Source organism: Stigmatopora nigra, chromosome 13, assembly GCF_051989575.1.
Source record: "Stigmatopora nigra isolate UIUO_SnigA chromosome 13, RoL_Snig_1.1, whole genome shotgun sequence".
NCBI classification, from domain to species: Eukaryota; Metazoa; Chordata; class Actinopteri; order Syngnathiformes; family Syngnathidae; genus Stigmatopora; species Stigmatopora nigra.
Window position 1 is genome coordinate 11,337,904 of NC_135520.1, and position 24,873 is coordinate 11,362,776.

Here is a 24,873-nt window from a genome sequence, read left to right on the forward strand (position 1 = left end):
TGAGTGTGTGTGTGTGAGTGTGTGTGTGTGTGAGTGTGTGTGTGTGTGTGTGTGTGTGAGTGTGAGTGTGTGTGTGTGTGTGAGTGTGTGTGTGTGTGTGAGTGTGTGTGTGTGTGTGAGTGTGTGTGTGTGTGTGTGTGTGAGTGTGTGTGTGTGTGTGTGTGTGTGTGTGTGTGTGTGTGTGTGTGTGTGTGTGTGTGTGTGTGTGTGTGTGTGTGTGTGTGTGTGTGTGTGTGTGAGTGTGAGTGTGTGTGTGAGTGTGAGTGTGTGTGTGAGTGTGAGTGTGTGTGTGTGTGTGAGTGTGTGTGTGTGTGTGAGTGTGTGTGTGTGAGTGTGTGTGTGTGTGTGAGTGTGTGTGTGTGTGTGTGAGTGTGTGTGTGTGAGTGTGTGTGTGTGTGTGTGAGTGTGTGTGTGTGTGAGTGTGTGTGTGAGTGTGTGTGTGAGTGTGTGTGTGAGTGTGTGTGTGAGTGTGTGTGTGAGTGTGTGTGTGAGTGTGTGTGTGAGTGTGTGTGTGAGTGTGTGAGTGTGTGAGTGAGTGTGTGTGTGTGAGTGTGTGTGTGAGTGTGTGTGTGAGTGTGTGTGTGAGTGTGTGTGTGAGTGTGTGTGTGAGTGTGTGTGTGAGTGTGTGTGTGAGTGTGTGAGTGTGTGTGTGAGTGTGTGTGTGTGTGTGTGTGTGTGTGTGAGTGTGTGTGTGTGTGTGAGTGTGTGTGTGAGTGTGTGTGTGAGTGTGTGTGTGAGTGTGTGTGCATGTAAGTGTGTGAATAAAAAAAGCACACAAAAAAAGCGTAAAATATAGTTAAATACCGTTTCACCGTTGGTCAGGTCAGCACCAGAAGTAATGTTCTAATGAGCTTCTTCGCCCACTGCCCTCATCTATTTGGTTTAATTGCTTTGTGTTTGATCTGTCATTGAACTAGTCTGTAAAAACCTAAAGTGAGGAAGAAATATTACAGGAAGGAGTACTCTTACAAGAATAAGCTCAACTATTGGCAAAATTTTCTCAGATTTTCAAAAGAATTATTCTACAAAAATAATTGTGAACAAATGTTTTTTTTTTATGTTTACTCAGCTCTGCTGGTGGCTGCCCGCATCCACGAATTCCGGCGCACACCCAAAGAAATCATCGAGGTCGTCAAAGTATGCGAGAAAACGCTGAAAAAAAGGTCTATGCGTAAAGTTGATCCCCTAAAGTATTGCAAATTATTGCAAATCACAATTATTTGTATGTTGATATTTTTTGTTGCGTTTTAGACTGACAGAGTTTTCGGAAACACCCGCCAGCCTTCTGACGGTGGAGGAGTTCATGAAAGTGGACTTGGAACAAGAGTGTGATCCTCCATGCTTCACAGCCGGACTGCTCAAGAATCGCCAGGAAAAGGTTTGTTGATGGCAGTAGACATTTGATTAACAGCCAATGAGTACACTGTAAAAAATAATAGAGGAAAAAGTAGTCAGAAATTGAAATTTCACTTGCATTTACAAATTTGGATCAAAAGCTTGCAAACGCAGCTTATCTGAAAAGAGTCAACATTTGAAGTAAGTTGAGAGTTGAGATGTCCATTGTAACTAGGGTCCTTGAAGTTAATAAACAAGGAAAATGAGGGCAGAAAAAAACACTGGGTGGGAGACCTGAAAGGTTCAATTTCTCCTTACAAGAAAAACCCAGAAGATTGTCTTTTCACTTTATTTGTGCATGCATTTGGGAATACCTATTGGTGAACTTATCAACTTGCAAAAATTTGACACAACATAAAATTGAAAGTAGACTGGACTTGAGTTTAAGTATGTACCGCATTAAAAGTTTGGGCTCCCCTGATCCTTTTCCATAATTTTTCTTTTATGAATCATTGGTTGTTCAGATTTTAGTGAAATGAATCATATAGCAGATAAACACTGATATTTGAGAAGTGAAATGAAGTATATAGGACTTACAGAAATTGTGCTATAATTACTTAAAAGTAGGCAGGTGCATACTTTGGGCACTCTAGTTGTTTTATTGATTAAAAAACATTTTGCATTAATTATTGGAACACAACATTTGTTTTGTAAGCCCTAAACCCTTGACCAGAATTTGACTAGAAAGGATATTTAAGGTGGCCAGTTGCAAATTGTTGTCTTTACAGCTTCTCTGAAAATTGGCAACATAGGAGCCTCAAAATGACTGTTAAATGACCGAAAAGCAAAGATTGTTCACCATCATGGTTTAGGGCACAGGTGCTAAACCGATTCCACCAAGGGCCAAGTGGGTGTAGGTTTTCTTTCGAACTGAAACAGCACAGTCATTTGACCAATGAGGTTTCTGCTGAAACGAGCAGCATCTGCCTGCAACCAAATAACGCCATTTTAAAGAGAACAGATTGGTGCCAAGGTGTCGTCTTCATTGCTTGATATGAAAACTAGCACCTTCTTGGCCCTTTGTGGAATCGGTTTGACAGCCCCCGTACAAACACAACGCAGGACATATTTTTACTCGGGGACGTAAAAGTTTATAATTTTCCGCAAAGTGGAGGGGGTGCCATCAGTCTTTTGTATGCACTAAATTCAAGATTCTGTATATATTCCAAATCAAAAGCCTTTATTGTCATTATACACAGCTGCGTATAATGAAATTGATGGTGCTACTCCACAAAGTGAGTTTTCCCAGTAGAAGAACATGAATAAGTAATATAAAAATATAAAGAGTAATATCCTGTTAAAGTAAATTCTAAAATATATTGCACATTGTTATTGCACACCCCGAAGTTATTGCACAGAAGGGATTGTGTGTCGTGCTAATGCAAGTTCAAAGTCCTAAGGGCTGTGGGAAAAAAATGTCCTTAAATCTTTTTATCCGTGCTTTGTGAGACCTGTAGCGTCTGCCAGAGGGCAGCAGCTGGAACAGGTTGTGACGAGGGTGGTATGGGTCCCTGACATTGTTCCCGGCTCTGCCGAGGGAGCGAGGGCTTGCAATGTCTTCCAGTGAGGGCAGAGAGCAGCCGATGATCTTCTGGGCGGTGTTGATCACACTCTGCATGGTCTTTCTGTCTGCTGCCGTGCATTCAGTGTACCACACTGTAATGCAGTATGCCAGGATCCTCTCCACAGTGGCTCTATAGAAGGTTACCAGAAGCTTAGTGTCCAAGTTGTTCCTCCTGACTACCCCCAGGAAATTGTTTCTGGGCCTTTTTTCACCACTGCTGTGGCATTGGTAGACCAGGAGAGCTTGTCCGTGACATGGCCCCCCAGGAATTTGAAGGAAGGACCCTGTCCACGCATACTCCATTCATTGTTAATTCTGACTGTGAACGTGGTAGCAACCTTCAAAGCTGTTGCGACCTGAACAAAGTCATAGAACTGATCTATGAATCACCTGATGATGGCGGAAGGATGGGACATCCGTGACAAACGCAGAATCATCGCAATAACTCTCGGCTTAGTCAATGAGAGTTATGTTAGAACTATTTAACTTTGTTTATTGAAATATTAATTCATTCTAGGTTCATCTTGTTTTTCTCAAAATCTAAAATACTCTTCCTCACAAGGGACACGGGGTGTGCTGCATCTTTTCCCAGCTAACTAGGGGCACCAGGCATGGGACACCCTGAATCGTTGGCCAGCCAATTGCAGGGCACAAGGAGACGGACAACCATTCACACTCACGCTCACACTCGTACCTAGGGGCAATTTAGGGAAAACATGCAAACTCTACACATTGAGGTCCCAACTGGGATCAAACCTTCAACCCCAGAATTGTGAGGCCAACACTCAAACCACTGTCCCCTATTGAAATATTAGGTCTATTTAATGAGTAATCGAAGCACATATCCTACAAAATGCTCCTTTCAAACCATGTATTGATCTTTTTTTCTAATTAACCCCTATATTTCTTCAATTTGGAAAAAGCAAATCAATTCAAAAAAATACTCCTTGGACCTAATATTTCTTTAATAAAGGATAAAAGATCTTCTTTTAGAATGAATAAGACAACATTGACTTAGCTGCTCCAAAGAGTGGAGTTACAATTGTTTTGGTCCCTCAACACAATATTTGTCAATTTATTTAATGGTGGATTCTCAGTTGAAAATGGCCCCCTGAGAGGAAGGTGTCATATAATGTTTGGTGTGATTTTATCCTTTCAGCTGGAGATTGAGTTGAAGAAGAAGATGGATGACCTGGAAGGTATTGTCGACATTGGGGCTTATTTTTGTCAGTGGACATGAATGAGATTGCACGGCAGGTGAGATCGAAGGCTACCAGGACCGGATCGACGCTGAGCTGGAATGCAGCCGACCCAAACTGCGGGGGGTTTACGCCGCCTACGCCAAACATGGTAGGAGGAACACATGGAATCATATTCCACTACAATAGTTGATCTATTGGTGTCTTCTGACGTTCACATCCAACAAAAAATGCAAAGGAAGTGGAGTTTGATTTATAAACAAACAACTAATTAGTATGAAAGAAGGTAAACGCTAGCCAAAAGAGAAATACTTTAAACGTGGTGGTAAAATGTAGTTGTAGGAATGTATTGCAAATCAATGAACCATGCATATAACATTTCCAGGAAATATTTTTCCCTCCAGATACAAACCGCTAATTGAGTTTGTTTTTTATTTAAAAATTAATTAAAAAATGGACTGGTCATAGTGGGGCAAATATGTATTTAGTCAACCACCAATTTTGCAAGTTCTCCTACTTGAAAAGATCACAGAGGCCTGTAATTGTCTACATGGGTAAACCTCAGCCACGAGAGACATAATGTGGGGGAAAAAAAATAAAAAATCACAATGTTTGATTTTTAAAAAATATCTTTCCAAATTAGAGTTTAAAATAAGTATTTGGTTACCTACAAAAAAGCAAGATTTTTGGCTGTCAAAGAGGTCTAACTTCTTCTCACGAGGTCTAGTGAGGTCTCCACTCGTTACGTGTATTGATATCATCTGTTTTAACTCTATCAGTTTAAAAGACACCTATCCCCAACCTCAGTCCCTCACACTCCAAACTCCACTATGGCCAATACCAAAGAGCTCTTGAAGGACATTAAAGACAAAATTGTAGACCTGCACCATGCTGGGAAGACGGAATCTGCAATAGGTAAAATACTTGGTGTAAAGAAATCAACTGTGGGAACAATTATTAGAAAATGGAAGACATACAATACCACTGATAATCTCCCTTGATCTGGGTCTCCATGCAAGAACTCACCCCATGGCGTCAAAATGATAACAAGAATAGTGAGCAAAAATCCCAGAACCACACGGGTGTACCAAGTGAATGACCTACAGAGAGCTGGGACCACAGTAACAAAGGCTACTGTGAGTGTCAGTAACTCAATGCACCGCCAGGGACTCAAATCCTGCACTGCCAGAAGTATCCCCCTGCTGATGCCAGTACAGGGTTCGCTAGAGAGCATTTGGATGATCCAGAAGAAGAATGGGAGAATGTGTTATGGTCAGAAAATAGAACATTTTGGTAGAAACATAGGTTATCGTGTTCGGGGGAGTAAAAATACTGAATTGTGTCCGAAAAATACCATACCCACTGTGAAGCATGGGGGTGGAAACATCATGCTTTGGGGCTGTTTTTCCGCAAAGGGACCAGGACGACTGATCTGTGTAAAGGAAAGAATTAATGGGACCATGTACCGAGAGATTTTGAGTGAAACTCTCCTTCCATCATCGAGGACTGTGAAGATGAGACATGTGATCCCAAACACAGCCAGGGAAACAAAGCAGTGGCTTCGTAACAAGCATTTCAAGCCTAGCCAGTCTCCAGATCTCAACCCCATAGAAAATCAGTGGAGGGAGTTGAAAGTCCGTCTTACGTTACAAACGACAGGTTTTTATTTGTTATCTTAAAACACTCCTCCTCCTCCCGACTTGGGAGTCCCGAGTGAGTCCTCACAATTATGAAATTTTGGGTTTGCTTCCGGCTCGGACCTACAAATGAAGTTAATTGGTCGGGCGCAAGCTGGGTCGGGCTTTGATTCCCACGGTTGGGGCGGGCAAAAAAATGTTTTTTGTCTGATCTTACATCTACCGTAGACCAATTTTTAGTAAATCCATGCAGCTGTATTTGATGTGATGTATTGACGAACAATTTAACAAAATGATACAAAAGTAGGGAGAGTTTCAACAAGTGTATTTTCATCAATTCGCTTTAGTATTGTTTGTACTGTATTTTTCCTCATTGTATCTAATGTAATTATTTATGACAGATTAACTAATTTGGAAATCATATCCTACTAGACTTGCAGAAGCACTTGGACGAAACCACAGGCATGACTTTTACAGTGGAGGAAATAAATGAAAAAGAGCTCGAAGAGGAGGAGGATATTCTGAAATCGGTGGCCAGACACTTTGGAAAAGATCTGGCCGAGCTCACCCTTGAGACGCTCATTGAGATGGAGAAAAAGGGCGAGGCTGCAGAAGACTACCAGCAGGAACCCCAGAGGAAAGGACCCACGCTGGCATCAATCTTTGGGACCAGCCAACCCACTGCCGCTACACTGGGCCTCAACCACACCGTCAAGAGCAGTACTGAAGGGGAGCAAGATGATGGTAAAAGAAAGGGAACGTGAATGATTCGTTCAATTACCTTGCACGTTACTGATGTGATTGTTAATGGCCATACAGCATTTAAAACCAGTCACTAACATTCGGTATTTCTACTAAGGCTGTCACGATGACTCGACTAATCACTGATATAAAGAAAATCAAGTTGTTCCTATATTTTCATGTAAACGTTTAAACACTTTTTTTGTCAGTCTCTTAACAAATATTTTCATTTAAAAAAAACTTGATTAGAAATTAAGTTTAAAATGACAAATAAATGTTAAAGTTGGATATAATCATCAATAATTTAGATTTTGTCTGAAATAGATAAAATATTTTTTCTAACATTTTAAAAAACATCATTAAATGTTCAGGGTGTGTATTCTGTGATCCTTCACTTTGCGACTTCATACATCGTGGGTTTTTTCTGAAATATGGAAAAAAAGGTCTTAAAAATGTCAAAATCCACGCTGAAACTCACAAGTGGAAGACATGAAAAATGGCAGAAGTCAGCGCTCTGATTCTTCATCGGCGCTGAATTGTGTGGGCAGCACCAAAGAAGAAGAATTTTCACCGCAGAAGGATGCGACATATATTATAAAAGGCTCAGGAGTACAAGGTCTTGCGCTCTCCTTTTTTGTCGAGAGTGAATTTGCCATCGCGCACATTACCACTTGGATGAAACCAACACCTCGCCTTTTCCAGCTTTGTTTGGGTTTTGAATCATCGTTTAAAATGCCTCCTTCCAGTGGAAGATTCTACCGGAGCCACCGTCACCTCCCCGTTGCAGAGTGTGTACAAGCCTGAAAAGAGGAGCAACAACAAGCCGAGGCCGGCATGTTGCCGTCCTGTTGCAGAGCGAAGACATGGCTGAAAAGTGGAGCTACAGGGCGGCAAGCGAGGTCTGGCCGGCCACGGCCGGAAAAAATAGTGACATTTTTTTGGAAGACGGACATTCTTGTTAAAAAATGTGTGGGGGTGCTGCTGGCCGGCTTCATGGTAAAGCCAACCTTAATTAATACGTTCGACCGTCCTCATGCTTTAAAAAACAAGACGGCGCTTCCCTTCCAGGACTTGGACTCAAACTCCCATTAACCTGTTTTTTTAGATATATATCAAGCGGAAAGGAACTAATTACTGTAAGTACAGTATTTCAAGTATAGACATTTTGAAATTTTTGAAACATTATATTTAAATATTGATATATTAGTCTTTTTTAAATGCTTAACTGTAATATTTAATAAATATACTTCTTGATCATTGTACTTGTTTACTTGTATTTTTGTATGCATCGACAAGCTATTCCCAATCATCACGTAATTTGTGCGACGCTGCCTGCCAGTTTTTGTATGGAACTACTACGTTTATTCATCTCTTCAAGTTGACCAACTTTTGTTTTTAAGGAGGCCTAAGTTTGAATTATATAAGGGCATTTGCCCACTGCTGTGCTAATAGATCTATTTAAAACTCATGATGTACAATCATTTATGGATTTCAAAATGAAAAAATAAGGGATTAATCATGAGTTAACTATGAAAACATGCGATTAACTATTTTATTTTTTAATATATATTTATTATTTATTTATTGGCAGCCCGGCAGCTTGAGTGATTAGCACTTTGGCCTCATGGCTTTGGGGTTCTGGGTTCAAATCTAGGTCGGTCCATCTATGTGGAGTTTGCATATTATCCCTGGGCCTGTGTGGGTTTTCTCTAGATACTCTGGTTTTCTGCCACATTCCAAAAAACAAGCATGGTAAGCCGATTGGACACTTTAATTTGACCATAGGTATAAGTGTGAGTTTGAGAGTGAATGATTGTCCCTATCCTCATGCCCTGCGATCGGATGGCCACCGATTCAGGGTTTTCCCCATCTCAGACTCCAGCACCCCCTTGACCCTAGTGAGGATAAAGCGATTCAGAAACTGAAGGAATTAATGAATATATTTATTTTCAGTCAACTGTTTAGAGAATATTTGCATTGGTTAATCACTGGAGCACTTGGTCTCACCCATGAATTCATAATGACTCATTCATTCATAAACACCCATTGTCTGTCTCATTGGTGGGACAGCTGGGAGGGGAAATGTGGTCCCAAGGGTGCGCTGGTACAAGACTTACTGCCATGAATGGACTCCTAAATCAATGGAACAATGCCAAAACAGTTAATTGGTAGAGCAGAACTTGTTGGTCTACCACCATTAATGGCCAATGCGTTAAAGTAATGCAACATCAACAACATGTCTTGACTTGTAGCAGCAAGCATAAACACCTGTGTACTTTTAGTTTATGAATATGCCCAACCTAATAACGAATTTGCTTTGTGTTGTTGTAACTGTTGATATTAGTATATGTAATTTACGCAATGTAAAATGCCAGATTTACTGCGCCAATGTCTTTACATTTTTACCATCTATGGCAGCCAATGAATTGAAATACCACAGCAACAAGTATTGCAATCCGCATAAATGGGGGAGAAAGTATTTGGCACTTGACACCCCCCGTGGCTGTTGGAGGAGGCGCAGGTGTTTGCGTGGGTGTTGACTCACCGAGCCTCCTCCGAGGTCGAACAGGTCGCGTTTTAATAGGCTTGCCCGTGTCAGAGATAATATGCCATGCTATTTATTGCCCGTACCGATACTTGTTTCTGTGTTGGGGTGCAAAGGCTGTCGAGGGTGGAGCTTAACACCAACCCCCAAAATTCCCTTGCAAATTCTGTCTGACCCACTAAGCAGGTGGACTAGAATTTTTAGGGGGTTTTAACCATGACAAATTCTCACCACTACAAATAACATTGCTTTAAAGTCAGCATTATTATATGAAGTAGTTATTTAATCTTTTATGGTAGGAAGTAAGGGTGAGTGTGGGGCTTGCATTACCACAACCATGTGTCAACAAAACATGTAACAACTGGTAGGTTTGACATAGTAATCACAAAATATGAGATGTCAAAGGAGCTCACTAAACTATTTATTCCTTTTTTAAATATTAACAATTTCATTCAGAAAAATTACCAATAATTTTAGGATTTTCCACCTGGTGCCTGAGAAAATGGATTTGAACAATTTGACTATCCAAATATTTATTTTTTTATTATAAAATCTTTATCTGTTTTTTATATACTATGATCCTCCTTCACTTTGCTACTTCAACTTTTGTGGCTTCTTCAATACTGCATGGATTTTTTGTAAAGTAAAAAAAAAAATAAGTTCAGCACCAAGAAAAAGATATGGTGGGCAGCCATTTTCTTCTGTAAATAGAACTGATGGACGCTTGCTTGGTTTAATTCTTATGCAGTTGTTTTTGAGTTCCGAGCTTAATAGTTGTTCTGAATACCTGATATGCAATTGTTGCAGTTGTTTTTTGACCTTAAGGTTAGCACTTGAATTGGATTGAATAGCTAACCTTATAATTGTTTTGATTCAATGTCTTAAATGGGCAAGAGAGAATTAGGTTCTTTAGAATGATCCGTGGCGATTACAAGCCAGGATTGATTCTCACTTGCAAGAAAATGTTGGAAATGTGCCCGATGGCTTCCTTTATTGTCTTATATTATATTAAAGACAACTAAAAATGAAGCTAACACTCTCGGACCATCTTTCGCTAAAAACTTACTATGTGTTCTTACTATGTAGAAAAATGTCTTTCCCCCTCATTGTGTCACAAATCAGAGATATTTTTTAAATTTGATTTGTTTGATTTGTTTCTGTTATCTTTGTGACAGATGCTTCAAATATAGGTGGTGAGCTGGACCTGAGCGGCATTGATGATGAAGAGATTGATCTGGTATTTATACTACTTTTATAGCAAGCTGGGTTGAGTGAAAATTTACTTGGTTTTGGGTTACAAGCTCATTATATGATGATTAATTGACAGTTTAGTCAAATGTATGGAAAAACCCACAAGAACTTTATTTTTGTTTCACTGTGGGTTTTTTTGGGTTCATTTACACACTGGGAAAACAACATTTTGCATGGTTGTGTCATCCCTGCAGCATATATTAATGTTTTATATATGTATACATATAGTGGGACAAATAAGTATTTAGTCAACCACCAATCGTGCAAGTTCTTCTTCTTGAAAAAAATAGAGAGGCCTGTGATTGTCAACATGGGTAAACCTCAACATTGAGAGATAGAATGTCGGAAAAAAACAAAATCACATGTTTGATTTTTAAGGAATGAATTTCCAAATTAGAGTGGAAAATAAGTAATTGGTCACCTACAAACAAGCAAGATTTCTGGCTGGCAAAGAGCTCTAACTTCTATCGAGATCTAATGAGGTCTCCACTCGTTACCTGTATTAATAGCATCTGTTTTAACTCATTATCGGTATAAAAGACACCTGTCCACACCATCAGTCTCTCACACCAAACTCCACTATGGCCAAGACCAAAGAGCTCTTGAAGAACACCAGAGACAAAATTGTAGACCTGCACCAGGCTGGGAAGGCTGAATCTGCAATAGGTAAAACGCTTGGTGTAAAGAATTCAACTGTGGGAGCAATTATTAGAAAATGGAAGACATACACGACCACTGATGAGCTCCCTCGATCTGGGGCTCCATGCAAGATCTTACCTCGTGGCATCAAATTGATAACACAAACAGTGGGCAAAAATCCCAGAACCACACGGGGGGACCTAGTGGATCACCTACAGAGATCTGGGACTGCAGTAACAAAGGCTACTATCAGTAACACAATGAGCCGCCAGGGACTCAAATCCTGCATTGCCAGAAGTGTCCCCCTGCTGATGCCAGTAGTACACATCCTGTGCTTCGCTAGAGAGTAATTGGATGATCCAGAAGAGGACTGGGAGTATGTGTTATGGTCAGATGAAACCAAAATATTTTGGTAGAAGCACAAGTTCTCGTGTTTGGAGGATAAAGAATACTGAATTTCACCCAAAGAACACCATACCCACTGTGTAGCATGGGGGTGGAAACATAATGCTTTGGGGTTGTTTTTCTGCAAAGGGACCAGGGCAATCTGTGTAAAGGAAAGAATGAATGGCGCCATGAATCGAGAGATTTACAGTGAAAATCTCCTTCCATCAGAAAGGACATTGAAGATGAGATGTGGCTGGATCTTTCAGCATAACAGTGATCCCAGACACAGCCAGGGAAACAAAGTGGGTTCGTAAGAAGCATTTCAAGGTCGTGGAGTGGCTTAGCCAGTTTCCAGACCTCAACGCATAGAGAATGTTTGGAAGGAGTTGAAAGTCTGCGTTACCCAACGACAGCCCCAAAAATCACTGCTCTAGAAGAGATCTGCATGAAAGAATGGGACAAAATACCAGCAACAGTATGTGAAAAGCTTGTGAAGAGTTACAGAAAACGTTTGACCTCTGTTACTGCCAACAAAGGGTATATAACAATGTATTGAGATCAACTTTTGGTATTTACCAAATACTTATTTTCCACCATGGTTTGATTTCCCGCCTTTCTCGGGATCATTTTCACCCCAGATGGTCATATCTCGCATGGATTTCCACCTCGATTGAGATTGACCGTCATATTTAGCTTCTACCATTTAAGATTGTCTCACAGTGGACATGCACATATGATGAAAATTTCACACATCTCCACGATTTGTAATTAGGGGAACTTGCAATGTAGAAGGGTGTTCAAGTACCGTATTTACTCGCATATAAGCTGCCCGCACCATTAAGCCTAACCTTTAAAATCCACTTGCGTTATGACGTCACGCGCCGACACAACGGCGCCATTTTGAAGTGGTGTCATCGTGTTGTGGTGCCGACGATTTGCAGTATTTTTTGCTTGTCGTGTTTTTATGCGCAATAAGCCGTAGCCTCGATTAAGTCATCATTTTTTTGTCTGACAAAATCGGCTTATGTGCGAGTAAATACGGTACTTATAGAACTCGTTATATCTAGAATGCACGTTTAATTGAGGTATAACTTGATGTTGTTAGTTCCTGAGTAATCCGTTACTCAGGGATTTGGACTATAATTAACGGTGAATGAACTGCGCATATTTCCTTTTTTCGGGTTGGGGCAGTACCTGCTGAGTGAGACGGAGGTCCAGGTGAAGACAGCTCTCTGGATGGCTGATAACTCAGACTACCTCAAAGAACAGAAAGGTTTGTTGTCATCCTACTCTTGTTCCGGCATTGGAAATGATTGTTGTTTTTTGGCAGAAAAGGCTGCGAAAATTGCTAAAGAAAAGGAGCTAGGCACCTACAAGGAAAAGAGGAAGGTATGAGCTGTCGTTTGTGCAGTGGTTGCAGTGAATTATTGTTTTTTAGTGCCTTTTGATGAGTGTATCTGCCCAATCCGTTCTGCTTGAACACTTCTTCACTTCCCAAACAGCGAGGCGCGCCTCGTCGACGAGCAGATGCTTGGGGCAACACACCTGATGAGGTCATCGAGAAGATGCTGGAGAAAAAGAGAATCTCGACTAAAATCAACTACGACGTCCTCAAGGATCTCAAGCCCAGCGCTAGCCCCGCCCGCGATGGCCACGAAGGACCCAGCTCGCCTGCTGCATCTGCCGGTAAGCCGGTCGGACGTTGCCAGAGGCCAGGACGGACGACGCTCAACCTCAGCACACCGCTCAGCTCACTGGGAAAAAGGTCAGTTGGCTTCAGTCCATTAACAATTAGCTTTCCCACATTTCTTTGGAAAACACATTTTTGGTTATGAAGAACCAACAATGGCAAAATTAAATAAATCGTTCAAAATTGTAATCAATAAGTTCAAGTAAATGAATAGATACATAGAATTAGTAGACAAATAGATGTTTTTTAATTACATAGATAAAAGTTGTAATGAATGAGCATTAAAATAATAAATGAAGATTGAATTAAAATACGTTTTAAAATTATAGTTTAAAATGTTGAGATAAAAATAGAAGTTTTAAACGCAATTAAAAGATAAACACTTAGATCAATACAGTATATCCCTTTTAAATTGATAACTGCTTTGATAAAAGAAAATTTTAATTAATAAATGGAAATTAAAAGTCAGTTTTAAAAATTAACTTTTCAAAATTGAAATAATAGATACAAATTGGCATAAGTGTTGAAATTCATTAATGAGTCACACCAGGAAAAAAAATGCTTTATAGTCCAGAAATATGGTATGTATTTCTTGATTGAATTTTGGCCCTCCTGCTTCTCTTTTGCTTCTGGATATTGTCAGGCTAAAAAATTAGGGCAACAAGGTGCCTGTCCTTTCCTGATCCCAGCGAGCGTAGCCTGGGAAAAAAAGCCTCAAAACACGGTTGGGGGCTAGAATGTCAGCCTTTCACCTTGTTATTGAAAGAGCCACGCTGCGCCTCCATTGACAGTGCGGCCATTGTGCCTGGTTGCCGAGGGGGCACCATCCCCCGCTCCCTCTTGGCCCGGAGGTTCCCCACATTGGAAATCATGGGTTCCGCTGGGGCATTATCTCACTAAATAGGTGTTGTTGTTGTTAACCCTATGTAAGGTGACTATATTTGGTTATTTAGAAGGAAAATAACTTCTAGGTCTCAATTATCATTATATAATATAAAAGGGTAAATCTCCAAAAATGCTGCAAATTTGGAAAAATGTACTTTGTCCAAATTATTTTTGTCCGGAATTAAAAGAAGACTGTAGCTAAAACTAATTTTGGTGTCACTGAGGTGGTTAAAAAGCTCCTTGGTGGCAAGGCACTAGGGATGGATGTGATCCGTCTGGAGTTTCTGAAGGCTCTGGATGTTGTGGGGCTGTCTTGTTTGAACATCGTGTGGACATCAGGGACAGTGCCTCTGGATTGGCAGACCGCGGTGATGTTCCCCTTTTTAAAAAGGCCGACCATAGGGTGTGTTCCAATTATCGTGTGTTATGTCTTTGGCAAGACATCTAGGTGAGGAAGTGACGAATAGGACCCAACCACAGGGAAGCGGGCGAGGACAAGGGAAGTGGTGCTCAAATGAGAACTTTAATAACTTATACAGGATAATAGAAAACAACAACGACTTAGAAATCAAATCACATAACCCGGAAAGCAAGGAACGAGGCACATGGAACAGGGATTGAGGTAACATGGAAACATGGCATGGACAAACAAAAGCAGACGATCTGACCAATGAAATAACAGTCAGTGGGGTTTAAATGGTCTGACATGGGTTGACGAGACAAAATGTATACATGTATACATGTATACATGTATACATGTATACGTATATGTATACATATACATGTATATGTATATACATGTATACGTATATGTATACATATACATGTATATGTATACATGTATATGTATACATATACATGTATATGTATACATGTATATGTATACATATACATGTATATGTATACATGTATATGTATACATGTATATGTATACATGTATATGTATACATGTATATGTATACATGTATATGTATACATGTATATGTATACATGTATATGTATACATGTATATGTATACATGTATATGTATACATGTATATGTATACATGTATATGTATACATGTATATGTATACATGTATATGTATACATGTATATGTATACATGTATACGTATACATGTATATGTATACATGTATATGTATACATGTATACGTATACATGTATACGTATACATGTATATGTATACATGTATACGTATACATGTATATGTATACATGTATACGTATACATGTATATGTATACATGTATACGTATACATGTATATGTATACATGTATACGTATACATGTATATGTATACATGTATACGTATACATGTATATGTATACATGTATACGTATACATGTATACGTATACATGTATACGTATACATGTATACGTATACATGTATATGTATACATGTATACGTATACATGTATATGTATACATGTATATGTATACATGTATACGTATACATGTATACGTATACATGTATACGTATACATGTATACGTATACATGTATACGTATACATGTATACATGTATACGTATACATGTATACGTATACATGTATACGTATACATGTATATGTATACATGTATACGTATACATGTATACGTATACATGTATACGTATACATGTATACGTATACGTGTATATGTATACATGTATACGTGCATGTATACATGTACATGTATATGTATACATGTATACGTATATGTATACATGTACATGTATATGTATACGTATATGTATACATGTACATGTATATGTATACATGTATACGTATATGTATACATGTACATGTATATGTATACGTATATGTATACATGTACATGTATATGTATACGTATATGTATACATGTACATGTATATGTATACGTATATGTATACATGTACATGTATATGTATACGTATATGTATACATGTACATGTATATGTATACGTATATGTATACATGTACATGTATATGTATACGTATATGTATACATGTACATGTATATGTATACGTATATGTATACATGTACATGTATATGTATACGTATATGTATACATGTACATGTATATGTATACGTATATGTATACATGTACATGTATATGTATACGTATATGTATACGTATATGTATACATGTACATGTATATGTATACGTATATATGTATACATGTACATGTATATGTATACGTATATGTATACATGTACATGTACATGTATATGTATACGTATATGTATACATGTACATGTATATGTATACGTATATATGTATACATGTACATGTATATGTATACGTATATATGTATACATGTACATGTATATGTATACGTATATATGTATACATGTACATGTATATGTATACGTATATATGTATACATGTACATGTATATGTATACGTATATGTATACATGTACATGTATATGTATACGTATATGTATACATGTACATGTATACGTATACGTATATGTATACATGTACATGTATATGTATACATATACATGCATGTACGTATACGTGTATGTATACACATACATGTATACATATATGTATATATATACATGTATACATATATGTATACATGTAGACGTTTACATGTATACGTATGTGTATGTATACATATATGTATACATGTATACGTATACATTTTACAAACTGTTGTCAGCACATAGTCTTTTGCATCTATTCCACACTTATAGCTAAAATATTTGGCCCAGAGCAATTAATCACCGACTAGCATGTGTTGGTTAGAACAAAAATCTGCTGAAGTTACTATGAAAATAATCCAATCCTAATGTTAACACTGTCATAAGCAAGATTCTTCCATCGGACATCTTTGGTGTCGTATTTTCTTAATGTTGCTACAAAGTGAAGGACGCTCAGCAAGTATCCCCACCCCCATCCTGACTGGAAAGAAGCAGCATCCAGAAATAGCGCTCATAATTGCCCTCTAGTGCTGTTCCATTTGGTGCTCGCCAACCTTTTTCTGCAGACAGGACCGAGAAGAAAGAGAATTCCTGACGGAGGTTGTTTTCTGCCAAGAGTATGTCTTTTTTTTGCCCCTCAGCAGTTCAGCCAACAGATGTTTGCTGATGCCCATGCCAACCCAAGTGTGTGGCAGAGCTAACACGTTGACTGCTGTTCATTCATTGTCAACTCTCCCTGACCAAATATATGTGTACAACATGTATGTTTTGGGAATGCGGGAGGAAGTTGGAATATCTGGAGAAAACCAAGATAGGCCCACAGTGAACATGCAAACTCCACACAGGAGGATGAACCTGGATTCGAACCCGGGACCTCAGAACAATGAGGCCAACGCGCTAACCACTCATCCGCCCTATAAGTAATTGTGATTTCTATTACTGATTTGATGCAAAGTCCTTATGGGATTCCACTTTCTTTTGTCCCTCAATCTCAAGTCGGCACATTTAGATTAATACTTTTTTTCCATTTGACGCCTATCCCCCAACCGCTTTCACACAGCACAGGCTGTCAGTTGCTTTTGCGGCTCAGGCAGCGTCTCGTTTGGTGCTAAGCTGATTAGCAACGTTGCGCTAAAGCCGGCAGTTACTGATGGCCCAAAATCGGGGCGGACTTAATTCTTTGAGTCCCATCGACGATGTCAGATCTCCAATCCTGGTTGTTCTTACTGCGAATTTCATTGGTTTCGTCAATAGTCACCTGAAATGGGAGAGGCAACTATTGAATTATATACATACATATACTATATATGTATATGTATATATATGTATGTATATATATGTGTATGTATGTACCGTATTTTCACGACTATAAGGCGCACTGTATTATAAGGCGCACTGTATTATAAGGCGCACTGTATTATAAGGTGCACTGTATTATAAGGCGCACTGTCTATTTTGGAGAAAATGTAAGAATTAAGTGCGCCTTATCGTCGTGAAAATACGGTAATTGCTATTGACTTCCAGGTATGAAGCACTCACTACACAGTCACCTCTAGAGCCAGCCATTGTTGATGTTTTGGATTTTTTGTATAAAATCTTGCACTGGGGAAGGAGCTATATGATGGAAGATTTTGTAAACTAAGATGGCTGATCTGCATATTTAACAGTATTGTTTCAGTTCATAAAAATCATAAAAATCCAAGGAGTAACATCTATTATTTTAATTGGCACAGAATGAATCGAAGAGTTTGATCCAAATGAGACATCAGCAACGGCGGCGCCGCGTCTGTGCGAGCGCCGCTTTCAGTACATTGTTGTCAACGATGCTTGATTTATACGCCGCCCGAGTCGCGTCAGGAGCCACTCCCCGCAGCTACTGCTCTCTCTGGTCACTACGGAGACCAGACTCCACTCCATAAGATTGACACTTTCACCTTTAAATTCTGCTGGTCACTCAAAATCAGCCATAAAGTGTCAGACCATGCAATGATATTCGTTGACTGCCATTGACAGTTGTAGTTGTCAAATCTCAATATAAATTGACAGGTTGAAATGTGAAATTTATCGCTGCAATATGTGAAATTTTTCACATCAATGCCTCTAATTTATTGCGTTCATATTTGAACATTATCTAAAAAAAACAGTTCACAATATTAAATGTGAATGTAAAAGGAATTCATGTAAAATCTGAATGTTCAACATGTGAAAACTATTTTTTTCATTGTGAAGATGAAAGTTCAGTTAAAATGTGAAAATGTTTTTTTTCAAACATGAAATTTATGTTAAACCATAAAATTAATCACTTAAATGGGAAATATTTGAATACTAAAAGTATATCATTTTGTCTCGTGTAAAAGTTAAGCATGTACAATAACTTCATGTTTCTTACTAAAATAAAAGTTAAATTAAATTTCTTTACACAAAATTGGGCATTCCAGAAAAAAAATGTTTGTTCTTTCAGTTTTTTTCAATCTTATCTCAATGGCTTTTTTTAATTGAAAAAAAATTAGGGTATAATTTGAGACCAAAAAAAAAATACTATTTTGCCCTGCAAAAAAATGAAAATTTGTTTGTTTTCCATGTTTTTGTTTTTATATTCAAACAATGAAATGAAATACTAAAATCACTCAATTGTGGGAAATATTTAATCCTATTTCCCCAAAACAACCTCCCCACTCATTTTTTATTAATTAAACAGTGAAGATTTTGTCCTTTTTCACGTTTTTTTTAGGTTGAAAACATTTATTAAAAAATTTAAAAAGTAAAGCCATTCGATTGCTGCCTAGCCCCTCTAGTCTAAATGAATTGAACATACATTACCATCAATTCCAGCCTTTGAGTTAATGACAATTAATTTTTGAATGTTTAGGGTATGTTAAGGGTTTTTTTTCCTTAAGAAGTATTGACAAAGTTGTGTTTTGTGAAGGAAAATAAACACTCAGAGCGAAGAATGTTTTTATAGACAATTTGTTTGTTTGTTTCTTGTCAGGTTGCAGCCATTTGTAACCGGGCCTCCCAAAAAGAAGATGGCTGTGAACCAGGTCAGATAATGTTTTTCTTCATCATCACGTTATGGGAGAATCTACTTTTTTTGTCTCCTGTCTATTAGTTTCTACTTTCTGCTTTCTTCTCCCTTTTTATCACGTGCCAGGGATTTGCGTATCCCATGAGATTTGGGGTCAACAAGCCTTGTTACTTAGCAACCAACCACTTCCTGTCACCTCTCTTCCCTCCCTCTGGAACGGGAAGCATTGATTGGCTGGGGCTGTTGCCCTCTTACGTAATCTTGCAGATTCGATGAGATGAGTGCACCGTGCCCGCATTTTGAATCTCTCACAAGAGTTAGAACATCACCTCTAGTAATTCTCAGGGAAATTGTACAGAGACATTCCTAACACGTGAAGTCACAGAAGTTGGTACAAGCACACCCAACCCCAATTTTACGTTGGCATGACTAACTCGTTTGGATTTGGGGGGCTTTGAGGGGACAAAAAGTCAGGCAAGAATGATGTTCGTTTTTTTTTAAACTACAACCACTTTTTGGGCAAGTATCTATATTTTGCCAACATTACAATATTTAGCCATACAAAGGCAGTCCAGTGGATTGAGTGGTTAGCACGCCGGCCTCACAGTTCTGGGTTCCTGGGTAGGCCAAATCCAGGCCGGTCCACCTGTGTCTCCTCGAGCCTGTGTGGATTTTAATCTCTTAACAGTAAGACTTTTTAGTTATATATTACGTTATTCTGGTATTTTTTTCCTCATATCATGACGTATGATTTTATTCTTGTAATGTTGTGACTTTTTTCCCATAGTGTTTAAACATAACTTCAACATATATCTTTTTTTTAACTTTAATCTCATAATATTATATAGTACATATTTTATAATCAGGCGGCCTGGCGGATGAGTTGTTACCGTGTTGGCCTTACAGCTCTGGGGTCCTGGGTTCAAATCCAGGTCAGTCCACCTATCTGGAATTTTCATGTTCTGCGTGGGTTTCCTCCGGGTTCTCCGGTTTCCTCCCACATTCCAAAATCACGCTTGGTAAGCTGATTGGGCACTCTAAATTGCCCCTAGTTATAGGTTTGAGTGGGCTTGGTTGTCCGTCTCCTTGTCCCCTGCAATCAGCTGGCTACCGATTCACTGTGTATGTATCCCACCTCTGGCCCAGAGTCAGTTAGGAAACGCTCCAGAATCTCCTGCGACCCTAATAAGAATAAAGCGGTTCAGAAAATGAGATGAGAACTGCTTTTATTCCGCTTGCTTGTTTCCACAACACGTTCACAACATCATTGTTAGCAGTGGGTGCAGGTTTTCCTTCCAACTCAACAAGGATACCTTTTGCAAGTGCAATCAGTTAATTAGAGTCAGGTGCTACTTATTTTAAAGACACCTGATTGGTTAAAATGTCGGCACTGGATCGGTTAGAACAAAAACCAGGACCCATTGCGGCCCTATGTGGAACCGGTTTGAGACCACTGATTGTTAGTCATGTCACCTGGGTAATGTCGATACCAGATTAAATAGTAGAAATTTATCCCATAATATTTCTGTATGTTCAGCTTGCCTCTCCGGCACCAGAAGCCGTGGCGACCCCACCGGCCGTGCTAGTGGAGAGCGGCCCGGTGCTCTACGACGATGCAGCCGAGGAAGAGGACGACGAGGAAGAAGAAACCTGCGTAAGCGCCATGGACCTGATGGGAAGTCAAGGTTGGTTGAGTAACGCTGAGCTGCCAAATTTTTTGTGTTTAGTACAAATCTTTCGTAGATTACTACACCAGGCTTTATCAAACTACTAAATATGCATTTTCTTTCTCTCAAAACTATGAAAATAATCCAGCATTTTTTTCAGCTATTTACTTTACAAAATGTTTTTGGCTCGCCATTTTAACTTACCATGACGATTAATTTTGCAAGAGAACATCATGTTCTAAAAACTGTATTTACTCGCATATAAGCCACTTTTGTCAGACAAAAGAACTATGACCGAATCGAGGGTGAAAATTGGGAATCCGGGGGTGGCTAGTACGTGAGAAATTGTAAAATCAAAAAAAAAATCAAGGGGGCAGCTTAAATGCATGGGCAGCATAAATGCGAGTAAAGTAAATTTAGCATTTTGCATTGTTAAAATGTTCAATTATTTTGCAAAATTAGGACTGTGCTTCTCAATGACACCTGTGTATTTTCATCATTTGTCTCAAGCAGTGTAGATGTGTATTAGTTGTCCACAAAACAAAAATGTCAGTAATAGTTGATTTGCTGTTTGTGTTTTTTTTATTTGCAAGGATTAGCAGTTGAAAAAAGGAAACTATTGGAAAAGCAATATGGAATAAACCCCAACACATTATATAATATTATTAAGTCAATGCATGATTTACCGAGGTGGCCCACCCAACATTTTGTGGCGGCACAGATCTGGTCCTGGGCCTTGAGTTTGAGATTGATTTATTTGATGAAGGACAGCACATATATTCTTTTTAATGAACATATATATGTAAGATTGTAGCCAAGGGCTAATTTCCATCTTTAATCCCTTGTGTACGTACAAGATAAACGATGAACTAGACACACACACACGCGTAGCACAATTTTAGATAGCGTCATGTTCGCAATTTTGTTCGTCTATTACTTTAACATGATTGGTGAAGAGGTTTAGTGACGGGAGTTCACGTATGTTAATTGTTATCGAGTTTCACAGTCAGAGAAGGTGCTTTGGCTGATGGCACTCTTTTCAACGGGAACTACAGTCACCTCTAGAGCCAGCTCTTGTTAATGTGTTGGAATTTTTTTGGGACAAAACATAGCAGGAGCTTTGTGATGTAAAATTTTGTAAAGTAAGATTATATTTGCATATCTAACACTATTGTTTCAGTTCAGGCATTTGTGTTTCTTAATATCTCAGTGGTGGCGCCTTTTTTGGCTTTCTGTCCAATACTTTCAAAGCTTGCTTATAAATGTTTTCAATTGGTTTTAGTGTTGTTTCGTAAGCCAATGACTGAGTTTGACGCCTGTGTTAGTTCACGATCTGCAACCACAGATTTGATATACAGTGTTCCCCCGCTACTTCGCTGTTCAGCTTCTGCGGACTCAGAGCTTCGCAGATTTTTTTGGGGAAAAAAAAATACAAATATTACATTGAAACAACATATTTTACAATTTTTTTTGTTATAACATGAATTTCACTCTCTCTACCCGTATTCTATATGGTGTACTGTATACAGGGGGTAAAAAAATAAAAATAAATTTAAATTTTTTAAAAAAAAATTGGAATTAAATTCAAATTAAGCATTTTTGAAGGGGAATCCCTACTTCGCGGAAATTCACTTATCGCGGGTGGTCCCCGTCCCCATTAACCGCGATAACCGAGGGAACACTGTAACAAAATTGTTACCAGAGCCATTTTTATTGAACTCTTTGTGTTTTCCAACAGATTATGGCTGTGATGATTACGATGACGCTTTTTAGCGGCGACTCGTTTTGCTGTCGATGTTATCAACACATCTGGGAATTGGTTTCCCAGCCGCGCCACAAGATAGCGGACGTCGAGAATAGCTGTCGAATGTCAACTGCTGAACAATCAAAGTGGCGGGACATCGGGTAGCATCTCTGTTATCACTGTCCAAGTTGATGGCAAGATGGAAAATGTGAATGTTTGTTTATCTGGTTTAAACAGGCTTGACCATTTGGAAAAAGTTACATTTTTTTCTTTTGTCTGGATTCTATTGATTCACCATTTTTTCCTTTTTTGTATTTATTTATTATTTTTGTATTGCTGGAAAATCCCAGTGAAGTGATGGTTGGTTCACAATATCACTGAATGATGACATTGCGCACTTACATTTGCCTGTCATAAGATGAGGTGTCACAAGAGCCCTGAAGAAGAGTATGTGACCAGTAAATGTTAATGACTATTTATTTTTTTTGCCCTGCTGTCATTAAACCTGATAAACACTTAATGGCACACAACCCAACATTATAAATAAATCCTTTACATTCTTGCAAACCACCCATTTTTAGCCCTGAGTGTTTATTTCCAAAATCATTCCATCACAACATGATCAATTTCATGCTTTAACATGAGAAATTTCACCAAACTTGAACTGATAGTTGAAATTTTAATGTAATGAGTTTGATGTTTTAATATAATTTATTAATCCCAATTGATTCATTTTACATGATATTGTTTATCTTTTGATGTGAGGAGTTAAATAATTTAACATGATTATTTTCACATTTTAAATGGATACGTTTAACATTTTAATGCAAATGTCTGACTCAAGTACTCAAGTTTTTCCTGTCACGTTTTTGCATGATAAATTTCACATGCGATTATTTCTTTTAAGAGATAAGTAACTTACCTTTCCTTATTTTTACGTCACTAGCCCACCACCAGTCAATGTAATAAGCCTAGGTAAAGTAATCCCTCAGACCAGACATGACTGTGATCATTGAAAAACCACGAAGTAGGATCCCCCCTAATATTAATTTGCACCTATACAAAAATACAATTACACAAGTACAATTGTCAAGAAAGTGTAGAGTATTTGCCCCCTTCCTGATTTTTGCATATTTATTACATGCAAAGGTGTCAGCTCATCAGACCAATTTCAGTGTGACACAAAGGAAACCTAAGAAAAAGGAAAAATGCAATGTCTGGCCCTCTGTACAAAAGTAATTGCCCCCTGAACCTAATAACGGGTTATGCCACCTTTGGCAGCAATAAGGGAAATCAAGCGTTCATGGTAATTTGTGATGTCTTTCGCAATGCTTTGGAGGAATTTTGGCACACTCTTCTGTGCAGGATTGTTTCATTTCTGCAATATTAGAGGTTTTCTGGTATGAACAACCTATTCAGATCACACCACATCATTTCAATACGGTTTAAATTCCGACTTTGACTTGGCAGGCGGCCCGCTGGCGGTCCTGGGTTCAAATCCAGGTCGGTCCACCTGTGTGGAGTTTGCATGTTCTCCTGCGAGGGTTTCGTCCGGGTACTCCGGTTTCCTCCCACATTGCAAAATCATGCATGGTACGCTGATTGGACACTCTAAATTGCCCCTAGGTAATAGTGTGTACGGGTACTCTGGTTTCCTCCCACATTCCAAAAACATGCACGGTAGGCTGATTGGAAACTCAAAATTGCCCCTAGTTGTGAATGTGAGAATGAATGGTTGTCTGCCTCTTCCTGCCCTGCGATCGGCTGGCCACTGATGCAGTATATGGCCTAAAGTCAGCTGGGATTGGCTCCAGCACCCCCTGTTACCCTAGTGTGGATAAGGCGGTTCAGAAAATGAATTTAAAAAAAGATGTATTGGAACCGCAAATGTTGAAGCTGTTGTTCATAGATATTTTTCTGCACTTGTATGGAGCGGATGCAAAAAACAACAACTCAAACATCCTCATTTGTATCCCGGAACAATACGTCTTGCTTGCCCTTCCTACCGATGGTATGACACTTTAATTTATTTTCTACCACAGCTGTGCATGGACCACTGTCTTCTGTCTTTGTATCCAGCATGTACAAATGTTTACGTCTCCACGTGCAAG

General features: G+C 38.9%; 1 protein-coding gene across 2 annotated transcripts in view; it reads left to right on the plus strand.

Moving 5' to 3' along the window:
• brf1a (BRF1 general transcription factor IIIB subunit a) overlaps positions 1-23,332 on the plus strand; it is a 49,589-nt gene extending 26,257 nt beyond the window's left edge. For both annotated transcript variants that reach the window (XM_077731697.1, XM_077731696.1), the window contains 12 exons: positions 1,070-1,163; positions 1,252-1,378; positions 4,119-4,158; positions 4,217-4,309; positions 6,228-6,539; positions 10,257-10,318; positions 12,550-12,631; positions 12,689-12,747; positions 12,861-13,123; positions 19,316-19,367; positions 20,889-21,036; positions 22,757-23,332. In XM_077731697.1, coding sequence (XP_077587823.1) covers positions 1,070-1,163; positions 1,252-1,378; positions 4,119-4,158; positions 4,217-4,309; positions 6,228-6,539; positions 10,257-10,318; positions 12,550-12,631; positions 12,689-12,747; positions 12,861-13,123; positions 19,316-19,367; positions 20,889-21,036; positions 22,757-22,791 — 1,367 coding nt within the window. In that variant the 3' untranslated portion in view covers positions 22,792-23,332. The remainder of the gene's footprint in view (positions 1-1,069; positions 1,164-1,251; positions 1,379-4,118; positions 4,159-4,216; positions 4,310-6,227; positions 6,540-10,256; positions 10,319-12,549; positions 12,632-12,688; positions 12,748-12,860; positions 13,124-19,315; positions 19,368-20,888; positions 21,037-22,756) is intronic.
• The last annotated feature ends 1,541 nt before the right edge of the window (positions 23,333-24,873 follow it).